The sequence below is a fragment of the Carcharhinus amblyrhynchos genome, chromosome 26 (assembly GCF_965287045.1).
Source record: "Carcharhinus amblyrhynchos chromosome 26, sCarAmb.v2.hapA, whole genome shotgun sequence".
Classification (NCBI taxonomy): domain Eukaryota; kingdom Metazoa; phylum Chordata; class Chondrichthyes; order Carcharhiniformes; family Carcharhinidae; genus Carcharhinus; species Carcharhinus amblyrhynchos.
Window position 1 is genome coordinate 36,663,727 of NC_137349.1, and position 25,308 is coordinate 36,689,034.

At 41.6% G+C, this 25,308-nt stretch overlaps 1 protein-coding gene across 10 annotated transcripts in view; it reads left to right on the forward strand.

Moving 5' to 3' along the window:
• dpp9 (dipeptidyl-peptidase 9) overlaps positions 1-25,308 on the forward strand; it is a 93,102-nt gene that overhangs the window by 21,651 nt on the left and 46,143 nt on the right. For 2 of the 10 annotated variants that reach the window (XM_080212561.1, XM_080212560.1), the window contains 4 exons: positions 6,307-6,420; positions 8,809-8,898; positions 16,232-16,476; positions 18,255-18,367. In XM_080212561.1, the coding sequence (XP_080068687.1) occupies positions 8,843-8,898; positions 16,232-16,476; positions 18,255-18,367 (414 nt within the window). In that variant the 5' untranslated portion in view covers positions 6,307-6,420; positions 8,809-8,842. Of the gene's footprint in view, positions 1-6,306; positions 6,421-8,808; positions 8,899-9,231; positions 9,248-9,685; positions 9,854-14,129; positions 14,260-16,231; positions 16,477-18,254; positions 18,368-25,308 lie in introns of those variants that run through there. The other 8 variants (XM_080212565.1, XM_080212564.1, XM_080212567.1 and 5 more) reach the window with 7 other exon arrangements.

The window sequence follows — 25,308 nt, forward strand, 5'->3', positions numbered from 1 at the left end:
CAGTGGTGTGATTGATGACACTATTTGAATATGAAATTGAAGTGAAAACATTCGTGATATTCGCTAGTATGCGGAGGTGTGGTGGAAAGCTGAGTCAGTGTCCTTTTGTTGTCCCTGCTAATGTCAGTGCCTGCCACTCAGCCAATCATAACATCAAATCCAGTTTCAAATGAATATGTTCATTGTGTACTGTAGGATTGCAGTCACAACTGAAAATTGAGGAACATGCAAAAACCTCAATAGCTATGTTTGGTAAATATACAGTATTACACAAGCCTCAATTTAGTAATCTCATCACCCATTTTAAGGTTGATTTGCACTAAAATGTGAACTGACTGCACCCAGTGTGTCGTAAGATCCTGAGAAATAGGATGGGTTTTGCAGCCCATCCTGAACTCCATCAAATCCACTTTCTCAGTCCATTCCCATTTCCTTTAATTCCTCAGTGCCTATAGATGCATTCACGTCAGTCTTGAATGTAGTCTTAGTACAACCACAGTCCTCTAGATAGAGAATTCTGAAGATTCAGAGCCATCTGAATTAAGACTTGCTTCTGCTTCTCAGTCATAAATTACTGACACCTTATCCTGAGACTAATGGCTAGTTCTAGATTCTCCTGCCAGGAAAAATAGCCCCTCAGCATCTGCTATGTTGAGCCCTCTCAGAATTTTATTTGTTTAACGAGATCATTTCTTCTTCTAAACTCCAGAATGTAGACACATTCTACACACTCCCTTCATAGGACAACTCTCTCTTTCCAGGACTCAATCTAGAAAATCTTTCATACAAACTTTACTAAGGTAGCTGTATCCTTCCTTAGATAGGGAGACCAAAACTGTACATGGTGCTTTAGGTGTGATCTCATTAAGCCCTGCATCAGGGGACCCCAAACTTTTTAAGTCACACTTGGCGAACTCCCAACAGCCTCGGGGAATCCCAAACTTTCTCATATTGTTGAAGCCCCTTTTTTTTGCCACTAAATAGGTGCAAACACAAATGAAATGTAAACAAGTCTTTGCTAGTTGTATCTATGCATATATCACCAATATTCAGTATTATTAAGGACTGAAGGCCAACCTTTCTGTCATCTTCAGCATAAGGAGTGATGCTGCCTCCTTTGCACCGAGTTTTTGCTAATTGTGTGGGCTTCTGCAAACGCTATGTAGGACGCCTTGTTGCGTTCTCATGTTTTGGCAGATCCTCCTATCATAGATTACTGTTCATCGGTGAATCAAGTTTCCTGCTGAAGAAACTTGTGTTTTTATTCTTATATTCAGGATGATTTGTTTCCAATGTCTTCAGACTTCAGCTGGTACCACCGAAATTTTGGGTAATAGTTTGCAGCACATTACACTATTCTTCAGACATGAATCACAGGGACTGATATCCCTCATTGAACCTGCCCTTCTTACTTCCTGCTGCTGCTTCAGTTGATGTGGGCAGTGAGTGGTACACCCCTCATTGTTCACCAGCGATAGCCTGAAGTGGACTATCCTCATCACTTGCTTTCCACTTCTTTGAGCTTCCCTCCTTTAGCCACCTTTCCATTGCTGAGTAGAATTCCTATATTAGCACTAGCGAGTGATACGATGCTATTTCACACAGTTAAGCTGTCAGAGACTGTGATCTGTGGAATTAGGAAGAGGCATACAGTCACAAATACATTCACCAGCTGCATAGGCCCCTCAATCAACCACCCTAACCATAGCCCCCTCCCGTGGCCCCCTCACAACTGCTCTGGCCATGCTCTTTAGTGCTTTGTCTTGCTCTGATTGGCCTATTTATTTTCCCTGACCATTTTTAAATTCTAATCATTGGAACCAGCGTTTACCTATCACATGGCAGTTGCCAGTGCCACGGACCTCCTGCAAACCTTTTGTAGATGCTAATTTGGGAACTACTACCCTTTATAATTGTGGCAAGTCTGCCTTACACTTGTACTCCAAATGTAATAAAAATTGATATGCTATTTAGTTTTCTCACTTGCAAGTTAACTTTCTGTGAGTTGCATACAAGGATGTGCATATCCCTCTGTACCAGCATTTACTAACTGATCATCTATCCAAGAAATATTCCAATCTTCCCAAGAAAGAGGATGTTTTCATATTTCCCCCCATGGTGTACGTCATCTGCTACCATATTGACCAAACCTTTAATTCCTCTACACTCCAGTGCAGTCTCCTGGCACTCTCCTCGCAGTTTCCACATAGCCTTATGTCGTCAGCAAAATACGATATGTTGTTCCCTGTTCCCTCTTGTAAAGTTAAAACTTATTTATTAGTCATTAGGCTTATATTAAAATTGCAATGAAGTTACTGTGAAATTCCCCTAGTCATCACACTCCAGCAGCTGTTCATGTCAATATACCTAACCAGCACGCCTTTCAGTCATGAAAGGAAGCCGGAGCACCTGGAGGAATCCCACACAGACACAAGGAGAACATGCAAACTCTATACAGACAGTGACCAAGCTGGGAATTGAGCCTGAGTCCCTGGCACTGTGAGGCAGGAGTGTTAATCACTGTACAACTGTGCCACTCTTCGATTTTCAAATGGAATTGTACAGTATATAGTTTAGCATCTTTTTTTGTTTTCCTTCTGGCAATTGAATGCTAACTTTTTGTGTTAACCTTGACTTCGTGCAACTTGCAGACTGTGGCAAGATGGCCTTGGTGTCTCTGTAAAAGTGCTGCAGCCACAGTGCCCTCATTTCAGAAGTCCTTTGCACAGGAGAGCAATTGTGCAGTTTTATCCTTGTTTAGCATCAAGTGGCACAGTGGTTAGCACTGGTGCCTCATGTCATCAGGGACCCAAAGTTTGCACATTCTCCCCATGTCTGCTTGGCTTTTCTTTGGGTGCTCCAGTCTCCCCCTCCTAGTGCAAAGATGTGTAGGTTAGGTGGATTGACATGGTAAATGCAAGGGGTTATGAGGATAGGGTGGAGGGGACAGATGAGGTGGGATACTCTTTTAAAGAGTTGGTGCAGACTTAATGGGCAGAATGGCCTCTTTCTACACTGTAGGTATTCTATGAATGCCAGGCAGAAGGTCTGCAGTGTTGCTACTTGATTTGTATGCAGAGGACTTCATTCCCATTCATTCATTGGCCTGGAATAACATTCCTTTGCTTCTATCCAGCCATGATGTACGAAGAGTTCTTGACTGCCATTTCCCCAGGAAGCCCTTGGTTTATCTGATAAATTCTGCAGATTCCTCTTGACTGAAAGAGGAATCATTTCCCCTCCCCCCCCCCCCCCCCCCCCCCACCCCGGCCAGTATATGCTAATTAAAATCTAGGATGGAAACTTCCTGTAGCACGTTGTCCTTGGCAACAGTACTATTTAATTTCTCCTAAGCTGTAGCTGTTGTAGCTGTTCATGCAAGGAATTACTTTTTTAAAATTGCAAATGCTAGAAATCTCACAAACAGGAGATGCTGGTAGCACATTCTCGGTTTCACTGATCTCTGCTCAAACACTCCCAATTTTATTCTTTTAAAGGAACTCTCCCACAGATCCCAGCTGCATTGGGACAGTAACCTTGTGTGACTTTGTGCCCCTCTGCTGCTCACTTCTCTGGGATGATCACCAGCACAGATCAAATTTGTATGTGGAACTTGGGACTTTACTGATATCGTTTTGAGAATTGTTTTTATTATTCATCCTCTGAATATATGCTAGCAAAGCTGGGTTTTTTTTGTCCATTCTATTTGCTTTGCGAAGGCAATTTGATACAACTAAGTGATTTCATAGAACAGTTTGGAGTCAACCAAGTTAGTTTGGGACTAGCCCTGTATTGAATCTTTTCAGTATCCTGTGTTTTCTGGTCACTTGGTTACCATTTTTTGAAAAACCTGGATTTAATTTCACCAACAGTCAAGGTGGCATATGTACTTTTGTGATCTGGCATCTGAACATCTAACCATTAACTAATATAAACACCCCACTACCGTACCTCACCAGTTTCATGAGTTCTACCTGAAAATTCTGGAGGGGAAAGAGAATTAGAGATGGTATTAGATCTATGGTAGAGTCATACAAATTGGCCAAAAAAAACAAGCGACCGGAGGATTGGGAGCAGTTTGGAATTCAGCAAAGGGGAGGGGGCCAAGGGACTGATTAAAAAGAGGGGGGGATAGAATATTAAAGTAAGTTTGTAGGGCACATAAAATCTGACTGTAAAGGTTTCTATTCATATGTGAGGAGAAACAAGATTCGTGTAGACAAAAATAGGTCCCTTACAGTCTAAAACAGGGAAATTTATAATGGGAAACAAAGAAATGGCTGACCAGCTAAATACATACTTGGTTCTGTCTTCATAAAGGAGGACACAAATAAGATATGAGAAATGCTGGGGAGCACAGGATTTAGTAAGTTGGAGGAATTGAAGGAGGTCAGTATTAGTAGAGAAATGATGCTGGGGAAACTAATGGGATTGAAGGCCAATAAATCCCCAAGGCCTGATGATCTACATCCCAAAATACTTCAGCAAGTGGCCCAAGAAATTACATTGACCATCTTCCAAGATTCTGTAGACTTTGGAACAGTTCCTACAAATTGGAGGATAGCTAATATAACCCTGTTATTTAAAAAGTTGGTAGAGAGAAAACAGGGAATTCAGTAAGCCTGATGGTGGTAGTGCCGCAAATTCTAGAATCCATAATCAAAGAATTTTTAGCAAAACATTGGCAGGATCAGACATATCCAACATTGATTTATGAAAGGGAAACCCTGCTTTACGAATGTACTGAAATTCTTTGAGGATGTAGCTAGTATAGTTGAGGGGGAGCCAGTAGATGTGGATTGTTTGGACTTTCAACACAGTACCACATCAAAGATCAGCGTGTAAAATTAAAGCACATGGGACTGGGGGCAGTGTGTCCGGGATTGGGGGTGGATAGAAAACTGGTTGGCAGACAGGAAACAAAGAATAGAAATAAATGGGCCATTTTCCGAATGGCGGGCAATAACTCATGGGGTACTGTAGGGCTTGGTGCTGGAGCACTGGTTATTCACTACATTAAATGAGTCATCTAAATGTAATATCTCCAGATTTGCAGATGATTCAAAGCTGGGTGGAAGGGTGAACTGTGAGGAGGATGCAGAAATCCTTCAGTGTGATTTGGCCAATTTGTGAGTGGACAAATGAATGGTAGATGCAGTATAGTTTGGATAAATGTGAGATTATCCACTTTGGTAGCAAAAACGGGAAGACAGATTACTATCTGAACAGCCATAAATTAAGAGGGGGGAAATGTGTAATGAGACCTGGTATACCAGTCATTGAAAGTAATCATGCAGTAAAAAAGGCAAATGATGTGTTGACCTTTGTAGTAAGGATTTGAGTGCAGGAGCAGAGATGGTTTGATGCAATTATATAGGGCCTTGGTGAGGGCGCACTTTGAATATTGTGTCCAATTTTGATCTCCTTATCTTGCTGTGGAGGGGCTGAAGAGGGAGTGCAGAGAAGGTTTACCAAGCTAATTCTTAGGATAGTGGGACTGATGCATATGAAGAGATTGAGACAAGATTGTGTTTGCTGGAATTCAGAAGAAAGAGTGGGGGGAATCTCATTGAAACCTATAAAAGTCTAACAGAACTAAACAGGGTAAATGCAAGAAGGATGTTTCAGGTGGTGAGGGTGTCCAGAACATACAGACTGTTCCTCATTGCCATCCTAAACAATGTCTTCACCCAGAGAATGGTCAGCTTATGGGAATCGCTATCACAGGAAGTAGTTGAGGCTTAAACATTAAATGTTTTCAAGTTAGATATAGCAGCTGAGGTGAAGGGGATCAAAGGATATGGGGGGAAGGAGGGATCAGACTATTGCATTGGATGATCAGCCATGATCATAATGAATGGTGAAGCAGTCCCAAAGAACCAAATGGCCTCCTGCTGACCCTATTTTCCATGTTACTGGCAAAATACTTATCACGCAACATCAAGCTTCTGTTCAATTCCTTATTCGTTGGTGAGATTTGTGCAGAACAATAAAATAGTCGCTAATAGTCACAGAGAGAAAAGAAAGAATTGCTGACCATCCAAGAGGAAACATATTTCCTGCTCTTGGTGTGTTTAGCAATACCCACTAATGTTTAAAATCACTGCAGGGTTATGCAGCTTTCAGAAGTTCATGAAGACAGCACATTCATTCTTCCTGAGTGAATACCTGTTAGAATTACTGCATCACCACCTTCATTCAGCTAAAGTCGTAGTCAGCTGAGTGGCCACAATCCCATGGTCAACAGCCTTTATTTTTGTAAGCAGGGTATTTATGGTTTTCTCGGGGTTGTTTCTATTGTTGCAGATTCTGTCCGAGAAACCCAACTGTACCATGGGCTGTGCTATCCCGTTGTTTTTTGACTATGACGTAGAAGACATCATTTCAACTCAGTGGTTTGATGCTTGAAAGTAGTCACTGGTAAGCACTGCATGTTTTTTTGTACTGTTAACAAATTTACTTTTTAATAATCTTAGTTGAAGTAGGATTCTCTCATGGTTTCTAAGAACACAGTATAGCACTAGATCATGATGCTTGTTTAGGGAGCCAGTGCGGACAAAATGGGCCAAATGGCTGCCTCCTGCACTGTAGCAATTATGCAAATATGTGGCCAGTGGCATCATTGGATGACCAGTCAGTGTGAGTGTGGGATAAAGCTGTTAATTCTCATGCATCTCAACTCTCACTCGTGTCATCAGAGTTATTTTCTCAGGGACCACCGGAAATTGAAAAATAAATTTCAAGCCATTATCTGGTGGCAACCGTAGCTGTATCTGTAATAAATCCTACCTAATTCCTTTCAGGGCTCCCTGAAGTCCTTGATTTCCACAGGATGCCCAACTTGTGGCTGACTAACTCAGCCACCTTGTTAGTTGAGCTTGCAGGTCTTTGAAATCTTACTTCGCTTGACATTATTGCCTGAAAGGTGGAAATACCTCCGAAAATTCTCGTTGAGAACCTGAGCTATACACTACGGTAATATGAATTTAAATTCAGATTTGACACTATACCATCATGGCACGCCCATGTGATCCACAAAAATATGGGCAGCCTTGTAGTACTGAGCCATAGAGGAGAAGAACTTTACTTATTTAAGGGTTATTTCAAAGGAAATGGAGCATAAAATAAGAATCTCTTGCTAAAGCTGTATAAGGTACTGGTTAGACCACACCTGGAATACTGTGAACAGTTTTGGTTCCTGTATCTAAATAAATATATACTGACATAAGAGGCAGTCCAGAGAAAGGTTGACACTGGGTGTGGAGGGATTTTTCCATGTGGAGAGGTTGAATAGATTGGGTCTGTACTCAGTGGAGTTTAGAAGGATGAGGCGACTTTGTTGAGACGTATAGAATTCTCAGGAGCGTGACAGGGTGGATGCTGAGAGGTTATTTCCCCTTATGGGACCAGGGAGCATAACCTGAGTAAGGGGTCATCCATTTAAGATAGATGAGGAGGAATTTGTTCTCCCAAAGGGTAGTGAATCTGTGGAATTCTTCACTGCTCAGAGCTGCAGAGGCTGGATCAAGGAGTATGTTGAAGGCTGAGATAGGTTTTTAATCAGTAAGGGGATCAAAGGTTATGGAATAAGGCGGGAAAGTGGAGTTGAGGATTTACTGATGGATGGAGCAGATTCAGTGGGCTGAATGGTCTACTCCTGCTCCTATATCTTATGGTTTATTACAATTCAAACATCCAGAATTGTTTTACCGTATGCAAGTATAATGGGTAATTATGCAGGGCAGGTTCTCACAAATGACAGTGAAATGCCTGACCATCTATATGTTTCTGGTGGTTGAGAGGAATGTTCATAAGCACCCAGAGATAAAATTCACCATTCTCTCAAACCTTGAGACCTAACAATGTTCACCAGGACAAGGAAGGAAGCACACAGAACATGCAGCACAAAAATTAGCAATGTTCTCAAAGTCTTATGAGCAAAATATGCTTTCAGAGGCTTTTAAAGGCAAAGTAAAAAAAAGTTTAGGGTAGAGGTTTTAGTGCTGTCGGAATTGTCGCAAAAGACGGAATAGAATTAAAGATGCAGAGGCAGTCAGAGTATGTCTGGGTGTAGGGTTGGAGGCTGTTGGAAGAGTGTGATGGAGTGAGACCATGGAGAGAATCTGTGCCAATCGAGGTTGGTGAGCAGCAGAACTTTGCCGGCTTGGAGCTCTGGAGACTGGTGAGGAGAATGTTGCAGCCATCAGGCTGAGTGAGGTAGTCATGTTTATCAGAAAGAAAAAAGCATTTAAGTGTTATCTTACTCTAAGTCATATTTCAAAAGATTCTTCAACATAATCACTTAATTCTAGGTTACTGTATATAGCAAGGTCCCAAAATGAGATGAACGACCAAGTTACTTTTTGTGGCGATTACAGATTTTTTATAGCATTAATGTCATTGGGTCTTGTGCATTTATCTGAATAAGCAATGGAGAACTTGCTTTACTATCTGGTAAAAGATGACATTTCTGATATTGTAGTATTCCCTATGCGCTGAGATGGTAACTCAGCTTCTATGTTCAGGCTTTGGTCAGGTCTTGAAATGAAACTTCTGACCCAGTGGTAAGTATTGGCAGCTGAACCAAGGTGACATCCTATTCGTTGCCAAGCCTGCCAAAGTAGGTAATTGAAATTTGGTGAATAGTTGTGGGGCTTTGCTTTTTCAAGATCATGCAGAACACCTCAGACTTAAATGTGCAGCTGGGCAGAAGGCTGGAATCATGAACTAGGATAGTGAATGATGAGAACTGAATCGGATAGTTTTGATCTTGTCAATGTTGAGGTAATGAAGTGCTCTCTTTTTTAGATTGCTGACTTGGTGGAGGCTTGTTAGCCTGTTAATGCATAGAGTAAAGAAAGTTAAACTTGAAGACGATACCACAGAAAGTTGGAAAAGGTAAGGATTTGAAAGGCTATCCCTGTTTAATACTGATCTCTTGACTTTTGAAGTTGATGAAATGTTAGCAGGCTTGTAGTATTTTTGTTAGGGCATTGTAATATAGTCTGATTTTGTCTGTACTAGATTATTGATATCCAGCGGCTTTTTTTATTTCTTGAAGCAAATTTCATGACATGTTGAGTAAATGGAAGGGGTTTGCTTTATAGTTAGCAATTTGGCTTTTTAAAACCTTTCTTTGTTTAGAGCTGCTTCAAGCTGGAAACATTACAGTGACATTCTAACCAGTGCTTTCACCTGCCAACTGAGATATGGTTGTATGTAACGGTTGCCTGTTTGCAATTTCAAGGTAATCAATTTTTGGGATCTAGTGATGTAAGAAACACTCAACTGGTTTGTAATCATTATCTAAACTCTAAGAATTGAAATTAAACCCATACATACATCCTTTTTTAAAAAAGTGATATTTTTTGTTGTGGGAATCATGACCTTTGCAAAAATAGACACTTTGCATACTTGATGCATTATGTCCATGCTCAGTGGTTACAGAACTTTGATCCGCATCGATTGCTGACTGCTTTTCGAGTGTATATTACAAAACAGTGTATTGCATTTGATTTTTTTTCTAGACAAGAATAGTTACTGCCAGAGCAAGTGAAGAAGGCAACATTTTAGTTCTTTTTAGCAAAAGCACATGGAGAATGTAGTAATTTGAGAACACAGTTCTTGCATTCTCTTCCAGAGCGGAGCAGAAAAGCACGATGTTGCATGTAACGTGCATGTGATGATTGCACACGTGGATCCGATTGGCATGGCCTGATAAGCGAGGGGAAAAGGTCGGAGGGTTGAAGGCTGGCTAGCCATGTATCCGGAAAAGATAGGCAGATCCTTCAGCAACAACGTCAGAAATTAGGCTATCACATGTATTCAGGAATCGCAGGCAAAGGTGCACCAGGTGCGCAATGATTATATAGTTAAGTGCCAAGACTTTAAATATCTGAAAATAGTCAATACCGTTGTGTAAACTATGGTTTCTTTGCAGCTTACATTGTTAAATCCTGTTACTGAAATATAGAGCAAGACTTGCATGCATATAAAACTTTCTGTGTTAGTGAAGCAGTGTGATATGTGCGTAGTGATAAAACTGAGGTAAATCCCAGCAGTATTTTGTATTATTTTTGAGGAACTTGGCACCAATGTGCTTCAGTTTTGGAAGTAATTGGATATGGATTATTCCTCCCCTAACTGTCAGTTTTTTTAGATTGTGGGGGATATAAATATTGCAGGGCTTTGAGGCAGGAAAAATGAAAACTCAACAACTGAGAGTCTAGGGGCTAAATTCTGTCCCTAGGCTATGATCTTTATGACAGACGCGGGCACAAGGCCAGTGTTGTCACTGGGAAATCAGTAAAATGAAATGCTAGTGTGTGGGAATGTTTGATATCTCTACTTGAACTGTGAAAAGCAGTGCTTTCACATGTTTTCAACCTGGATTGAGTCTGCAGGGTCCATTTTTGTATTATATAATAATGTGAACTGCTGGTGATCACAGATCTGTCACTGGGTGGAACAAATAAGTGTTGAACTAACTATCAGTGTGTTTTGGTGCAATTGTTAAATGTATTGGGATTAAATGAGGGATGTTTAAGTAATATTGGAAGGCTATAGGAGAGGTGAAAACACTGGATATTCAAGCTGAAATATTTGAAAAGCCGATTCCTTCCTTCAGAATTTGAGTTTCAAATACATTTCTTCTCCCAATTATTTGTTTAATTCAATTTTCTCAGTATAATTTGTTGTAGTTCCATGGTTAAGAGGCTTTCTTTTCCTTTTGAGGTCTGATCTCAACATTTGGATAAAGCAATGTAACATCCGGTGAAGGCTGTGGCTCCTATTTCATTTTTTTAAACTCTGTAACAAGTTTTTCAGTTCTCAGGTCACCAGAACATAGGGAACCACTCTTTTATAGACAGTCCTTTTGCAACAAAAGTAAAATACTGCGGGTGCTGTAAAACTGAAATAGAAACAAAAGGTGTTCAAAACACTCAGCAGTTCATGCTGCCTCAGTGGAGGGAGCAACAGAGTTAATGTCAGAGCAATGACTGTCACCAGAACTGGAAGATTCACTGTTTTAAACAAATACATGGAAAACGGGGCAGGAAGGGGAAAAAAAGAGAGAGGTCATTGATTTACATGATTAAATGATACATGTAAATAAAAAATAAAGTGACAGTGAGAGGGCTATAGTTAGAAAGAGGAGGTCTAAATAGTTGCTGCACAATAGCATAGAAGGGAAACATGGAAAGGGAGAGAAAGGTTCCTTTGGCCTTTAAAATGTGAGTAAAAGATGGGTAGACCCCAGATATAATTTATCATGGATAAGAATGATGCTCATCGGAAGAAACAACACGGAGGTAATATAATCTAAACGGTACCATTTGAATTGGGTGAAAGACTAGAGACCTGAAAACAAGTGCACGTTCATAAATCCTTGACGCCAGAAAGTTGATAAAGCAGTTAATAAGATGTGGTTTTGTGATTAGGGGCATTGAATTCAAAATCAAGGAGGTGATGACAAAACTTTACGAATCATGAATAAAGCCTCAGTTGAAGTGGTGCACAATTTCTGACATTGCAGTTTAGGAATTTAGGCTCCTGGAGAGGTTGCAAAGGAGGATTACCCCTGAGGATACCAAGTAGAGGGACTTCAATTATGTGAACTGATTGAAGAAGCTGGGAATCTTCTCCGTGGAGCAGAGAATGTTGAGGGGAGACCTGAGGGAGTGATTTCCAATTATAGAGGAGTTTGATAGAGCAAGTAGGGAGAATCTGTTTGGTCTGGCAAGTATGTTGATGATCACAGTCATAGATTTAACACATTTCGCCAAAGAACAAGAGGGGGTTAAGAAATTTCTTCACAGAGAGGATTAAGATCTGGAACATATTGTGAACGGGTTCTGAAATAGGATTCTGTTGTGTTGCGGCACGGTGGCACAGTGGTTATCACTTCTGCCTCACAGCACCAGGAACCTGGGTTCGATTCCCAGCTTGGATCACTGTCTGTGTGGAGTTTGCACATTCTCCTCATGTCTGCGTGGGATTCCTCCAGGTGCTCCGGTTTCCTCTCTGTCCAGGGTTAGGTTGATTGGCCATGATAAGTTGCCACTTAGTGTCGGGGGACCAGCAGAGTAAATATGTGGGGTTACAGGGATAGGGGCTGGATGGGATTGAGGTTGGTGCAAACTTGATGGGCCAAACGCCTCCTTGTGCACTGTAGGGATTCTGTAATTTAAAAGGCACTGAGGATGTAGTTGAAGAGGATGAATTCTCATGGTTCGGGGGAAAACTGGGGAATTGAATCCATGTGCTGGAAGGCTTAGTGGACCAAATGATGACCTGTGCTGCCGGATTCTGTGATTCTAACTTGAATTAATTGGGCACCTACCTGGTGCAGTCCTAGATTCACTAGATAAATTAATATGATGATGCAAGCAAACTTGCTCCAATTTACACATTATAAATATATTATTTATTTTATGTATGCCATATTACATTGCAAAGATGATGTAGAGTTTTAATCACTGTGTGCACCAGCTCTAAGAAATTTTATTGGTACATCATTGAGGTCCTGTCTGGCCTAATGTTTCTATTTGCCTTAATGGAATGGACACTTGGGCTCAATGCTGCCATGGAATCAGTGTGGGATAGCACTTAAGGAGAAGGTGTGGGTGGATGCCTAAGTAGATTGTTCAAGTAATTTTCATTACTCCATCTGTACATTCTGATCTGCCAGCAGGAATCTCCCAAAAGGTTGTGATTGAAACAGAAATAAAGGGACCTTGCTTTCTTAATATTTTAAATGTTGCAGTGAATCTCTGCTTCTGTTCAGAGTAAAACCTCAGCCTCATTTGTGATTTAATTGGTCAAGGCACCTTTATTGCTTTCTTTAAAATCATATTCCTGAGTGGTGAGCAGCGTATGCCTTCTTTCAATGCTGCTAGGAGTAGCTTGGTTACATTAACACATGGCCTTGAATGGTATAAAGTTCACCCCTCTTAATCCCAAGATATTTAATTGAGAATTTAATGCTAAAATAAGTTTCGTTTTCAAATTATGACAATTGAAAAATTGTTATCAGACTATTGACAAAAAATAGATGAAGGGATAAAAAAGGCAAACTTTTATATAATATCTTTTGTGACCTCAGGATGTCCCAAAGCATTTTACAGCCAATGATATATTTTTTAAGTGTAGTCACTGATGTTACAGTAAGCAGAATTTGTCTACTTGAGGTTTGCGCTCTTTGATCGCACTATTATTTATAATACGAATGATATGTAGACCTATTATCTACTTGAAGACCAAACCCTATTCGGTTTGTCCCTGTGATAGCCATTTAGTTATTGTTGATGTTGTTCACACCATTGTCTGATGTGGGCACCGATATTTTGTGAGGGTGCATTCATATCTCCAGCAATTGACTCGAATCTGGTTTTACCTTGCCCTAAAGCTGCAGTAAGTGCAAATGCAGCTCAAATTCAATATCAGGCCTGACACGATACAACACTGGGTCAATTTCCTTTGGCTTTAATGCAGAGAATTAGAAGCAATCACTGCTTCATGCATTTCAATCAATCATTCTGATCACACCTCTCCTAACATCTCTATAATATAGCAGCTCTGCTTGCAGGCATGAAACTTTCTCTCCAGAAAGATTCCTGCTTTAAGCAGAACAAGGCCAGTGTTCAATGTCATTGGGTAAATGCGTTATCGAAGATGGTTATGACAAATTTAGGGAACATTTTGGTCTGTGCTTCTTTGGTTAAACTCTTCAGGTTAGCAATTGATGTACACTTTTTGACCTCAACACCTCAGGATTAGAAACATGGATAACAAACCAGGTTGCTGTTTGCTGTCTAGTTCCTGCTGAAAAGTGCAAGAATAAGTAAAATATGATAATGGTATACTTATTGACCATGCATTTCCTGTCTGCCAAGTTTGTGTTGTGTTTAAAAATATACAGAGAATCAGGAATCTAAGCTGATATGTTTGCAAGTGCTCTGTTGGTCTGTTATGAACTCAACCAGTGTTTACTTAACTACATCAAAAGTATATTGTCTTATGTATGATATAATGTTTTCTTTAAAAATAGTCCATCTTGTTACAGTAGTAAGTAGTGTTGCAGGAAATTTGCTGATACCTATTTATACTATGAACTATTTTGCATCTAGGAGGCATCCAGCATACTCCTGGTAGATGTGTCACACTTCATTATAGAAGCATTAACCTGAAATTTACAACTGTGATTGCTCTCATAAATTTACAAGCAAATGACATGACTTGGATTTCCACAGAAAGTACGTAAGTAGTGCCCTTATATGGGTAGGGTAGATTAAGCATTGTTCTTAATGGACAAACTAGGTTAGCAAATAATCCATCATATCCCCGATTCCACATCTGAAGAGTATTTCTGTGCAGCATACGGAAAATAAGTTATTCACTGCCCTGGCTCTGAATGAACAGCTGTTTGAGTGAGGTATCAGTCAGCTGCTGACATCGTGAAAATATTCCTGCAGCAGAAGTTGACTTTTTCAGAATTGGGCAAATTGAGAAGGGAGAAATATTACAGATTTTGGATGAGGACAGCAGTTATAATGTGGTTATTTCCAAGTAATGTTTTAGTCTTGTATTGCAGTCACATACTTAAGATACGAACTAAACATAATACTGCCTTCAATTGTTAGTTCCGTTTTTTGCTTTGGATGTTCCCATGACGAACTATTTATTTAAGTGCTAACCTTGTAGGAAAGTGCACAAAAAAAAGTTTCCACAATAAAATCTCTTCGACAATCTTCTGCTGAAGCATTGGAAGAAACATTGATCAGCTGACTGCATGATTTTAATACATCCATAGAAAGTTGCACACTTGCTACATTTTATAGCAAATTGGTATGAAATCTGGTCCTGGCAGTAAAAATAACTGCAATTTTATGCATTAAATATTTTTCATTGAAGGCCACAAGACTAATGAGAGAATATATGAGAAATTGCTTGTTTTCTAGACCCCCAGTACCTAACTTTTTCATGCATGTAAACAGATCAATTTCCCATTTCAATATCTCGAGTTTCCTTAAAGATCCTTTTAGCTGTCTTAATGTAGGAAATTTGCAATAGAAATGTAGAAAGGTAGAACGGAATCATGTAACTAAATTTCAAGTATTGCCTTGACATAGATTTTGAGGGCGTGAGTGAATGCCTTTCTCCCTTTAGTGATGGACTGCTTTGTTCAGTTCCACCTTTTGAAGGTGTCAGCTTCCGAATCATAAGTTTGTGTGTTCAAGTCCCAATTCAGACTTGAGCTAGGCAGATACTTCATTGCAGTACTGAGGGTTTGCTATATTATTGGATGGCATATCACAAGGGGCATCTGCTCTTTCAGGTGAATGTAGAAGATTTTATGGCACTGTTCAAAGAATGGGAGCATTCTTCTGGTGTCCTTTATGATTTATCCCTTCATTAATATAATTTTTAAAAAATGATTTTCATCATTGTATCAATACTGTTTTGGAATCTTTCTGTGCACAAACTGGCTGCTGAATTCTCCTGTTATAGCAGTGGCTACAGTTCAAAAGTGCTTGATTGGCTGTAGAACACCTTGGGATATCCTGAGTTCATATTTTGTTTTATAATGCCTCGGTGAAGCACTTTGCAACATTTCATGTTAAAGGTGCTATATAAATATATGTTGAGGTTGTCAAAAGCTTTTCAGTTTTTCTTTGAAGTGTCTAGCACAGCCCTGGTTTGACTAGTGTTGGATAATGTCAGACTGACATTTTTATTACAATCTTTATAAACTTGTGATGGCTTTTTATATTTTGAGTCATCAGTGTTCCCAGCTTTTGAAGAAAAATCTGAATACCCTCCTGTCCAGAACTTACTGATCTTTGTTCCATTAAGATTATGCCTTTGACACTGAGACTTACTGGAAGGCTCATGTGTCACGCAATCACAAGTGAGTTAGGGTTGTCTTGTTGTTCAGAGGTTTATTCCTTCACATTGTTGACTGGAATGATTTACTTTCCTAACCCCATGTAGCTTTTCAGTTGAGATGGAGTATTAATATAACCCAAGAAATTCAGTTCAGCTTCAATATTCACTATAAATACCTGATTTTTACTTCAGCTGTTTTCATGTGTAAAGTCAAAGTATAATTAATTTTTGCCGCTGATGTTACAAGGAGCCTGGAGGAACCTATATCACAGCTTATGTATTTATTGTTCCTGTATTTTTCTATATGTGACACTGAAGGAACATGATTTTCTTTCTGCTGCAGCTGTGTAGCAAGGACTGAGGAGATGGCTACCGTGGAAGCGCTATCTGAAAGCACTGAGGTGGTGGATATGGAGGATGCACCCTCCCCATTCTACGTTGAGAAGCACACGTGGGATGGATTGAGAGAGATTATCCACAGCAGCAGGAAGTATCCTGGCATTATCATTAACAAAGCACCTCATGATTTCCAGTTCATTCCAAAAAATGATGAGTCTGGGCACCACTCTCACCGTGTCTATTACTTGGGTAAGTAGAGGTTGTAGTAGAATGCTGAACTGCACACAAACAAGAATTCAAACCACAGAAAGTCATGCTCAAACTATGCACCTCGAGTATGTTGAGCACTGTCTCCAGTTCTAATTATCAAGCCATGAAACATCCAAAGCTGGAGGCAGTTCAGAGAGAAGCCATGAGGCTGATCCCAGAATCAGATAGCTTGAGGAATGATTTTGAAAAGAATAGGCTTTTCATCCTTTTGAAAGAGGTAACTGTGATATTGACCTAATAGGAATAGAGTAATGGAACCATTCTGATTTTACGAATCTCAAGGGGCAATAACTGGAAGTGGTTTTGTTTGAGTTTCTGATGGCCTATGATTCTCCTGTGCTAAATAGCAGGGGGAAAGTGTCTATAAGTTGAGACAGACAGATAGTTGGTGCCTTGCTGACTGAACTGATTTGCATCAAGCCAAGTGCATAGCGAATTTAAATTTTCAGGGGAGCATCATATTGTTGCAATAATATTAGCATTTATCAAGTGTGAAAACTCCTTTCCCAAGAATCAGTTGAGTTGATAAGTTTCTCGTGTGTGTTGGTAACGAAAATGCATGGTACACTGCAGGTGAGGTTTATATTGACTTGGAGTTGGAAGGCAACATAAGTGGAAAGTGTATTTTTGTTTAGAATCCAGGGATGAGGGATTTGTATGTGGAAAGACTAAATCTCCTTAGAGCTGCAAAGGTAAACAGGGCTGTGATATCACTGTTCAAGAATGTGGGGGATTAGGATAGAATCGGGTGAAACTACTTCCATTGTCAAGGAGGTCAATAATCAGAGGACTTGGATATAAGTTAATTTTCAAAAGAGATGGAGGGAACATGAGAAATCATTTAATGCATTGAGTCATAATCTGGAATGCACTGTCTAAAAGGATGGTGATTGCACATTTAATGATAATGTGTAGAAAGGAAATTTAAACTTTTCTTGAAAAGGAAAACTTTGTGGGATTCTAGGGGAAGATCTGGGGAATGGGACAAATTGGTCAGCTCTTTGCAAGAGCCCAAATGGGTTGAATGGGCTTAATGGCCCCCATGGTGCTGTATGATTCTATGAATTAAGAAAGTCAATTTTGTGACTGTTGGCCAGCTGAGTCAGGAGCAAGCAGTGACATTGGAAGAGGCAGAAATGAATTTTCTGTAGCTCATTGCCCATCAATGAATCGTCTCCCAGTCCTGTCCTAATTATGTAATAGAGTGTCTCACGTATTAGATAAATGGAGTGAGTCACTCGATGCAAAGCTCATTTCAGTGCCAGTTCACCTGAAAGCTGACTGAACCAGTCACTGATGGTGGATGACTCTAATCTGGAGTAACTGTACTGAACAGTGTGACTACATTCAGCATGGATCAAGAGAACATCTCTTGCATTTGAAGATGATGAACTTAATTATTTAATAAATTTGGTGGAAATCATGATTTCAGTTTACGCAAGATGTATGACTAACTTTTCTCATTGAAACTAGAATAAGCCTTTACCATTATTTTACAGTCTACTCTTAATTTGAAGATAGTCTAATATACATCTTTCTAATTTTTAAAATTTTCTGCATTGTATTTCTGATACTGTTTCCAGTGTTTTCACAAAATAAGCTTGCGCTGGCCATTTTAAATTACAGCGTAGGGACGAACTCTCCTGGGTATTTTTAGTACAATCAACTGGTTTTAAATCACTAATTGTTGTAGCCTAACTAAAGTTGTGGTGATTGACTGAATCACTGATTAACACTGGGTATTGTCTTTTCTATAGGGATGCCTTATGGGAGTAGAGAGAATTCTCTGTTATACTCTGAGATTCCAAAAAAGGTCCGGAAGGATTCCCTTCTGCTGCTGTCTTGGAAACAAATGCTTGATCACTTCCAGGTGAGAATTGTATTCTGTAGCTTCTTTTAGTTTTGGATGGCATGATAGTGCAGTGATCTAATGCCCAGTGTTAAGTGCTGTGGTGTAGGTGGATAAGGATTTATCAGCACAGTTGAGTGCTATGCTACCAATCCTAGCAATGTTGTAGGGATCTCCTGAATGGGAGTGTGGGGTGGGGGGAAATGTCAACAACCCAGTGACCTTGGTTGCTCTCACTTATTACCAAATGGGAATAGAAACCAAAACGATGCATTTGCAAACTTGTGCTAATTTTTTTGTAGTTTAGCTCAGACCATATCTTGTGTCTAGGCTAAGTGGGAAAATAATGTCAATTGTATCAGTGATCTCCATGTTGTGCTGTTTCTAAGAAATGTGTGCAAGCAACCCAAGGTGGGAGCTGGAACATTTTTCTCCCATTGTAAAATCATAGAGTGATTTATAGCACAGAAGGGGGCCATTTGGTCCATCATGCCCATGCTGACTCTCTGCAAATCAACTCAACTGGTCCCTGCCTTTTTCCCATTGCTCTGCAAATTTTTCTCTCCACGATTATTCAGTTATCTTATGTAAGCCATAACTGAATCTGTTTTCACTCTTGGGCAGTGCATTCCAGATCCTGGAAGGAGAGAAACATGCAAAACGGTTTCTCTCCACAGTTGCTGCCAGACCTGCTAAGATTTTCCAGCATTTTTTCTTCTGGTTTCAGATTTCGGCATCCACAGTCATTTGGTTTTATTCCAAATCCTAACTCTTTGTTGACCATTGGGAAGTCTTTGTGAGGGAAGGGCACCTGTACAAGTGGGATGGGGAACATTTAAATGGGAAGGGCACAAATATTTTAGCTGGGAGGTTAGCTGAAGTGTGTCGGCAGGGTTTAAACTAATCTAATCTGTCCTGATTCCTCATGATTTTGAACGCCTGTATCGAATCTCTTACCAACCTTCTCATCCCTAGAGAGAAAGAAGAACAAAAACAGCCTGGGAAACAGGCCCTTCGGCCCAACGAGCCTGTGCCGCCATTTTAACATTACCAGTCCCCCCTCCACTCATGACCCTTATCTATGATCATGGCATTCCACATTGAGGGAAGACTAATTTAGGGACAATTTATTACCTCCAATCAGCCTAAGAGCACATCTTTGGGGTGTGGGAGGAAACCGGAGCACCCAGAAAAAACCCATGCAAGCACAGGGAGAATGCGCAAACTCCCACAGACACTGGCCCAAATCCATGTTTCTGCACAGCAAACAGTGATAGTCACTGAGCTGTCGTGTTGCCCAGCATCTGGTCCAGTTTAAGCGTACACTAACGACATGAAGCACTAGGCTACTCTCGAACATCCAAGAGCAGCCCTTGTACGACCCATTGCGTGTATGCCCCTCCTTGGACAACAAGGCGGACCAACTTAAAACCTGTGAATTAAAAGAGAAAAACATTAGTATCATTCCTCATCCTTGTACATTACCAGGGACGTCCCAATGCTAATGAACCTTATTTAAAACAATCTCCTATATCCTCCCATCTCCAACCCACTCGTGTCTGTCTAAGTAACTGTTAAACAACTCCAGTGTGCCTGCCTCCACCACCTTGCTTGGCAGAGCATTCCATACCCCCACTACCCTCTGTGTGAAAAACCTCCCTCTAATATCAGTGTTATTCCTCTCCCCCCTCACCCTACACCCGTGGCCCCTTGTACTGTGCATTACTAACGTAGGAAATAGCTTACTACTGTTTACTCTATCTATGGCCTTCGTAATCTTATATACCTCTATTAGATCCTCCCTCAGTCGCCGTCTTTCAAGGGAAAACAGCCCCAATTTGCTCAATCTTTCCTCATAACCCAGTTCTTCCATACCAGGCAACATCCTGGTAAACCTCCTCTGCACTCTCCAGGGTCTCCACGTCCTTCCGGTAGTAAGGTGACCAGAACTGGATGCAGTACTCCAAATGCGGCCTAACCAACGTTCTATACAACTGCAACATTAGACTCTAGCTCTTATAGTCTATACCTCTTCCTATAAAGGCTAACATACCATAAGCTTTCTTCACAACCTTCTCCACTTGTACTGCCACCTTCAGAGACTTATGCACTTGCACCCCCAGGCCCTGCTGTGTTTCTATACTCTTTATAGGCTTACCCTTTATCATGTAACTCCCCCCTACATTATTCCGGCCAAAATGCATCACCTCACATTTATCAGGATTAAACTCCATTTGACATATATCTGCCCAATATACCAGCCTATTTATATCCCGTTGTATTGTCAGACACTGTTCCTCACTGCCCGCCAGTCCAGCCATCTTAGTGTCATCAGCAAATTTGCTGATCACACCACTTACTCCCTCTTCCAAGTCATTTATATATTCTACAAAAAGAAGAGGTCCCAGTACTGAGCCCTGCGGCGCACCACTAGTGGCAGACCTCCAGCTAGAAAAGGACCCCTCCACTACTACTGTCTGTCTCCTCTTAGCAAGCCAGCTCTCAACCCATCTAGATACCTGGCCTTGTATCCCATGAGCCTTTATCTTTTCAACCAACCTACTGTGAGGGACTTTGTCAAACGCCTTACTGAAATCCATATTGACAACATCAACGGTCCTTCGTCGACCGTTCTTGTCACCTCCTCAAAAAATTCTACCAGAGTCGTAAGGCAAGACTTCCCCTTTACAAAGCCATGCTGCGTATCCCTAATCAGATCGCAACACTCTAAGTGCTCATACATCCTATCCCTAAGAATCCTCTCCATCAACTTGCCTACCACTGACGTCAAACTCATCAGCTTACAGTTACCAAGGTTATCCCTCCTACCCTTTTTAAACAACGGTATCATGTTCGCTATCCTCCAGTCCTCTGGGACCTCACCTGTGTCCAAAGAAGAGACAAAGATCTGCGTCAGAGGCCCAGCAATTTCATCTCTCGCCTCCCTAAGCAGCCTAGGATAAATGCCATCGGGCCCTGGAGATTTATCAGTTTTAATGCTACCTAAAAGTCCTCCCTCGTAATGGATAGTTCCTTCAACTGGTCTACAGCTCCCTCGAAGACTGTACTGGACATCAAGCCCCTCTCCTTTGTGAATACCGACGCAAAGTATTCATTCAGGATTGCCCCCATTCCCTCGGACTCTGAGCACAATTCCCCTCCTCTGTCCCTGAGAGGACTGATTTTTTTTTTTCCCCTAGCCGCCCTTTTGTTCCTAACATAGGAGTAAAACGCCTTTGGATTTTCCTTAATCCAACCTGCCAAAGCCATTTCATGCCCCCTTTTTGCCCTCCTAACTCCCCTTTTGAGATCCCTCCTACTCTCTCTGTACTCCTCCACTGCTCTCTCTGTTCCCAGTTGCTTAGACCTAACATTCGCCTGTCATTTCTTCCTGACCAAGTCCTCAATGTCTCTAGTAATCCACTGCTCTCTAATCCCACCTTTCCCATCCTTCCTTTTAACTGGCACATGTCTTTCCATTTCAGTTTTCCCTTGAAAGACTCCCACATGCCTAACATGGACTTGCCCTCCAACAGCCTATCCCAGTCTGTATCCCTAAGCTCCTGCCTAATCCCGCTGTATCTAGCCTTCCCCCAATTTAGCACCCTCCCCTTAGGACAGCACTCATCCTTTTCCATTAGTATCCTAAAGCAGACAGAGTTGTGGTCACTATTAGCCACATGTTCACCTACTGCAACCTTAACCACCTCACCCGGCTCATTGCCCAGAACTAAATCCAGCATAGCCCCCTCTCTCGTCGGGCTATCTACATACTGCTCCAAGGACCCTTCCAATACACATCTTACGAATTCTTCCCCGTCCGAACCCCCAGCTCTAGGCACCTTCCAATCCACCCCAGCGAGATTAAAATCTCCCACTACAACAACCCTGTTCTTCCTACACTTATCCAAAATGTCTCTACCTATACCCTCTTCCACTGCCATCGGACTGTCGGGCGGCCTGTAGTACACCCCTAGCATAGTAATCGTTCCCTTCCTATTCGTCAACTCCACCCACAGAGACTCAATTCCTCCCACAGAGACTCAGTTCCTAACCCCTCTATATTATCCTCCCTCTGCACCGCTGTGATGTGCTCCCTAACTAACGGTGCCATTCCTCCTCCTCTTTTCGACCCTCCCCTGTCGTGCCTAAAACACTTATGCCCAGGAATATTTAGCTGCCAGTCCTGCCCTTCCTTTAACCACGTCTCTGTCACTGCCACCACATCTAAATTCCTCGCAAACATTAAGACCCTAAGTTCACCTGCTTTACCCGCCACGCTCCTCGCATTAAAACAGATGCACTGAAGACTACAGGCCCACTCGGATCCTCCTCCTCCTGGGAGATTTTCCTCTCATCTGGACTTACCCTGTCACCCAACTCACTCCCAATCCCAGTGCCTACTGAGCTATCTGTGTCCTCCCTACCCCCCCTCCATATTAGTTTAAACCCTGCCGACACACTTCAGCTAACCTCCCAGCTAAAATATTTGTGCCCTTCCCATTTAAATGTTCCCCATCCCACTTGTACAGGTGCCCTTCCCTCATAAAGACTTCCCAATGGTCTACAAAAGCAAAACCCTCTGACCTGCACCAATCCTTCAGCCACGCATTCAGCTGTAGGATCTCATTATTCTTAGCCCCGCTATTACTGGGCACTGACAGCAGCCCAGAGAATGCCACCCTGGAGGTCCTGCTCTTCAGCCTGGTCCCCAACTCCCTGAACTGCCTACGTATATCCCCCCTGCTCTTCCTTCCTACGTCCTTCTCTCCTATGTGTATAATTACATCCGCCTGGGTCCCTTGGCCCTTCAAAATTCCCTCTACCCTCTCCAACACATCCTGTACCCCTGCTCCAGGGAGGCAGACTACCATCCTGGTGTCCTGCTTTTGCTCACAGAACTGCCTATCAATTCCTTTAACCCTCCCATCCCCCACCACTATCTCACATCCAGCCCCCTTCCTTCCCTCTGAGGCATTCTGGTCTTCCTCTCTTGCCCTTTCTATTCCAGTTGTTACCTTACCCCTGATATTTTGGGAGACTACCTCTGGGGTAGTCTTTGGACCACGACGACTCCTCTCTTTCCCCATCCTAACAGTAACCCACCCATCACCCCCCCCTCCTTGGCTCTGGGATCTCCACATGACCGTGGTTCCTATCCATTATTGCCTCGTTCTCCCTGACTAAAAATAAATCTTCCAGACGCAGCTCTAATTGCCTAACCCGAGCCCTCAAATTCTGCAACTCCAGACATTTGGTGCAGATGTGGACTTTTGGGAGATGCGTTGTCTCCAGGAACTCCCACATATTGCACCTAACGCAGCTGACGCGTCTCCCCAAGGACCCTGCCATTTATTTGAACACCCTTAGAGTTATGGACACAGAAATGGAAAACAGGAAAAAATGAACCAGTAACTCACCGTGCCTAAGCCCTGTGAGCCAAAGCCCTTACAGCACTCACTCTGCACCCACCTCACTCTGCTGCCTGCTGTCTACTGCAGCCTTTTTTTTGTACTCCCGAGCTCCCTTCCTGACTGGTCCCACTACGGAAAGCGAAAACAACCAAAAACCCCGCGAACCGGCAATAGGGAGAAGAAAAAAACTGAATCGCAAATTCAAAGACTCACCAGCCGCCAAGTATACTGCTCCGAAGAACAGCCTCCACTTCCCAATTCACCCATGTAACTGAAGCCCCTCATCTCTGAAACCCATAAATCTTTTCTGTACCCATTCTTATGCCATCACATCCTTCCTAAAGTGTGCCTTGAATTACACACAGTACTTCAATTGAGGTTGAACCTGTGTCGTATATAAACTTATTACAGTTTCCTCACCTTTATATACTGTTGCCTTTATTTATAAAGCCCAGGACCTTGTTTGACTTATTAACTGCTTTCTCAACCTGGCCTGCCAATTCCAATGATTTATGCACGTGCATTCCCAGGTCCCTCTGCCCTTGCACTCCTTCGAATTATATCCTTTATTTCTTGTTGCCATTGGTTGTTGTTTTTATATTTCACTGCATTAATTTAATCTGTCGTGTGTCTGCCCATTTTACCGGCCTGTCTTTCACAGTTTGCACCATACTGCTAAAGGCCTATGCTCATCTCTTACCCCTCACAAATGGATAAAGGTATAGCAATGGGCTAAACAGTTAAACCTGTACAACTATAGTATTATTTTGATCTTGCTCGACCATTTTGCATGTTTGAGCAAAATGTGTATGGCTAGAATTTATGCATTCAAGGCTCTAGCCTCAGACATTTGTGTTTGCTTTTACTTCATCAAAGAAATCGATTACCTCAAATTTTGTATTTGAAATAGAAACAAATCACAACTGAATGGGTAAAGAGCATTGATCAGCAAGAAGTGAGCAGTAATGACATTTTGGGGAGCACAACCAAGCTTACAAAAATGGACAGTCAGCTTCTTTGAAGAAGGAGACAAAAAATCAGCTTGTAGTTTCTGGAAATATTTTACATTCAGCAAGCTGAGTAAGCTACTACTGAGAGTAAGGTTGTGGTTTGCCATACTGGTGGAGCGCATGTAAAATTGTTTTTATGAATGCCTATTCGAGGAACCTGACTTTTAAATTTATCCCAGTTCTAAGACCCATCACTTGCCAGGCTACTGCATCACCGTGCAGTTGTACACCCAACATCTAGCAACTTATTTAAACAGTAGTTGGAGTAGGCCAGGTAGTTAAATTATGTCTCTGGGCCCCGAGATATCTATTGGCTGAGATTATCCAGTTTTTTGAGTTCTTAATTTTTAATTTGAAATGTGGTCTGTAATTTAAAATTATTCTACAACCACCTATGCAATTTTCTACCTACCTTTGGGAGGGACCCCCAGTGCCGCTCTGATCTGTGCAATATGATGCAATGTATTCTTAATAATGGACTTGCAGCTTAAGGCACAAGCGATCCTGTAACCGTGTTCATTTTATTCATTGAAGGCAT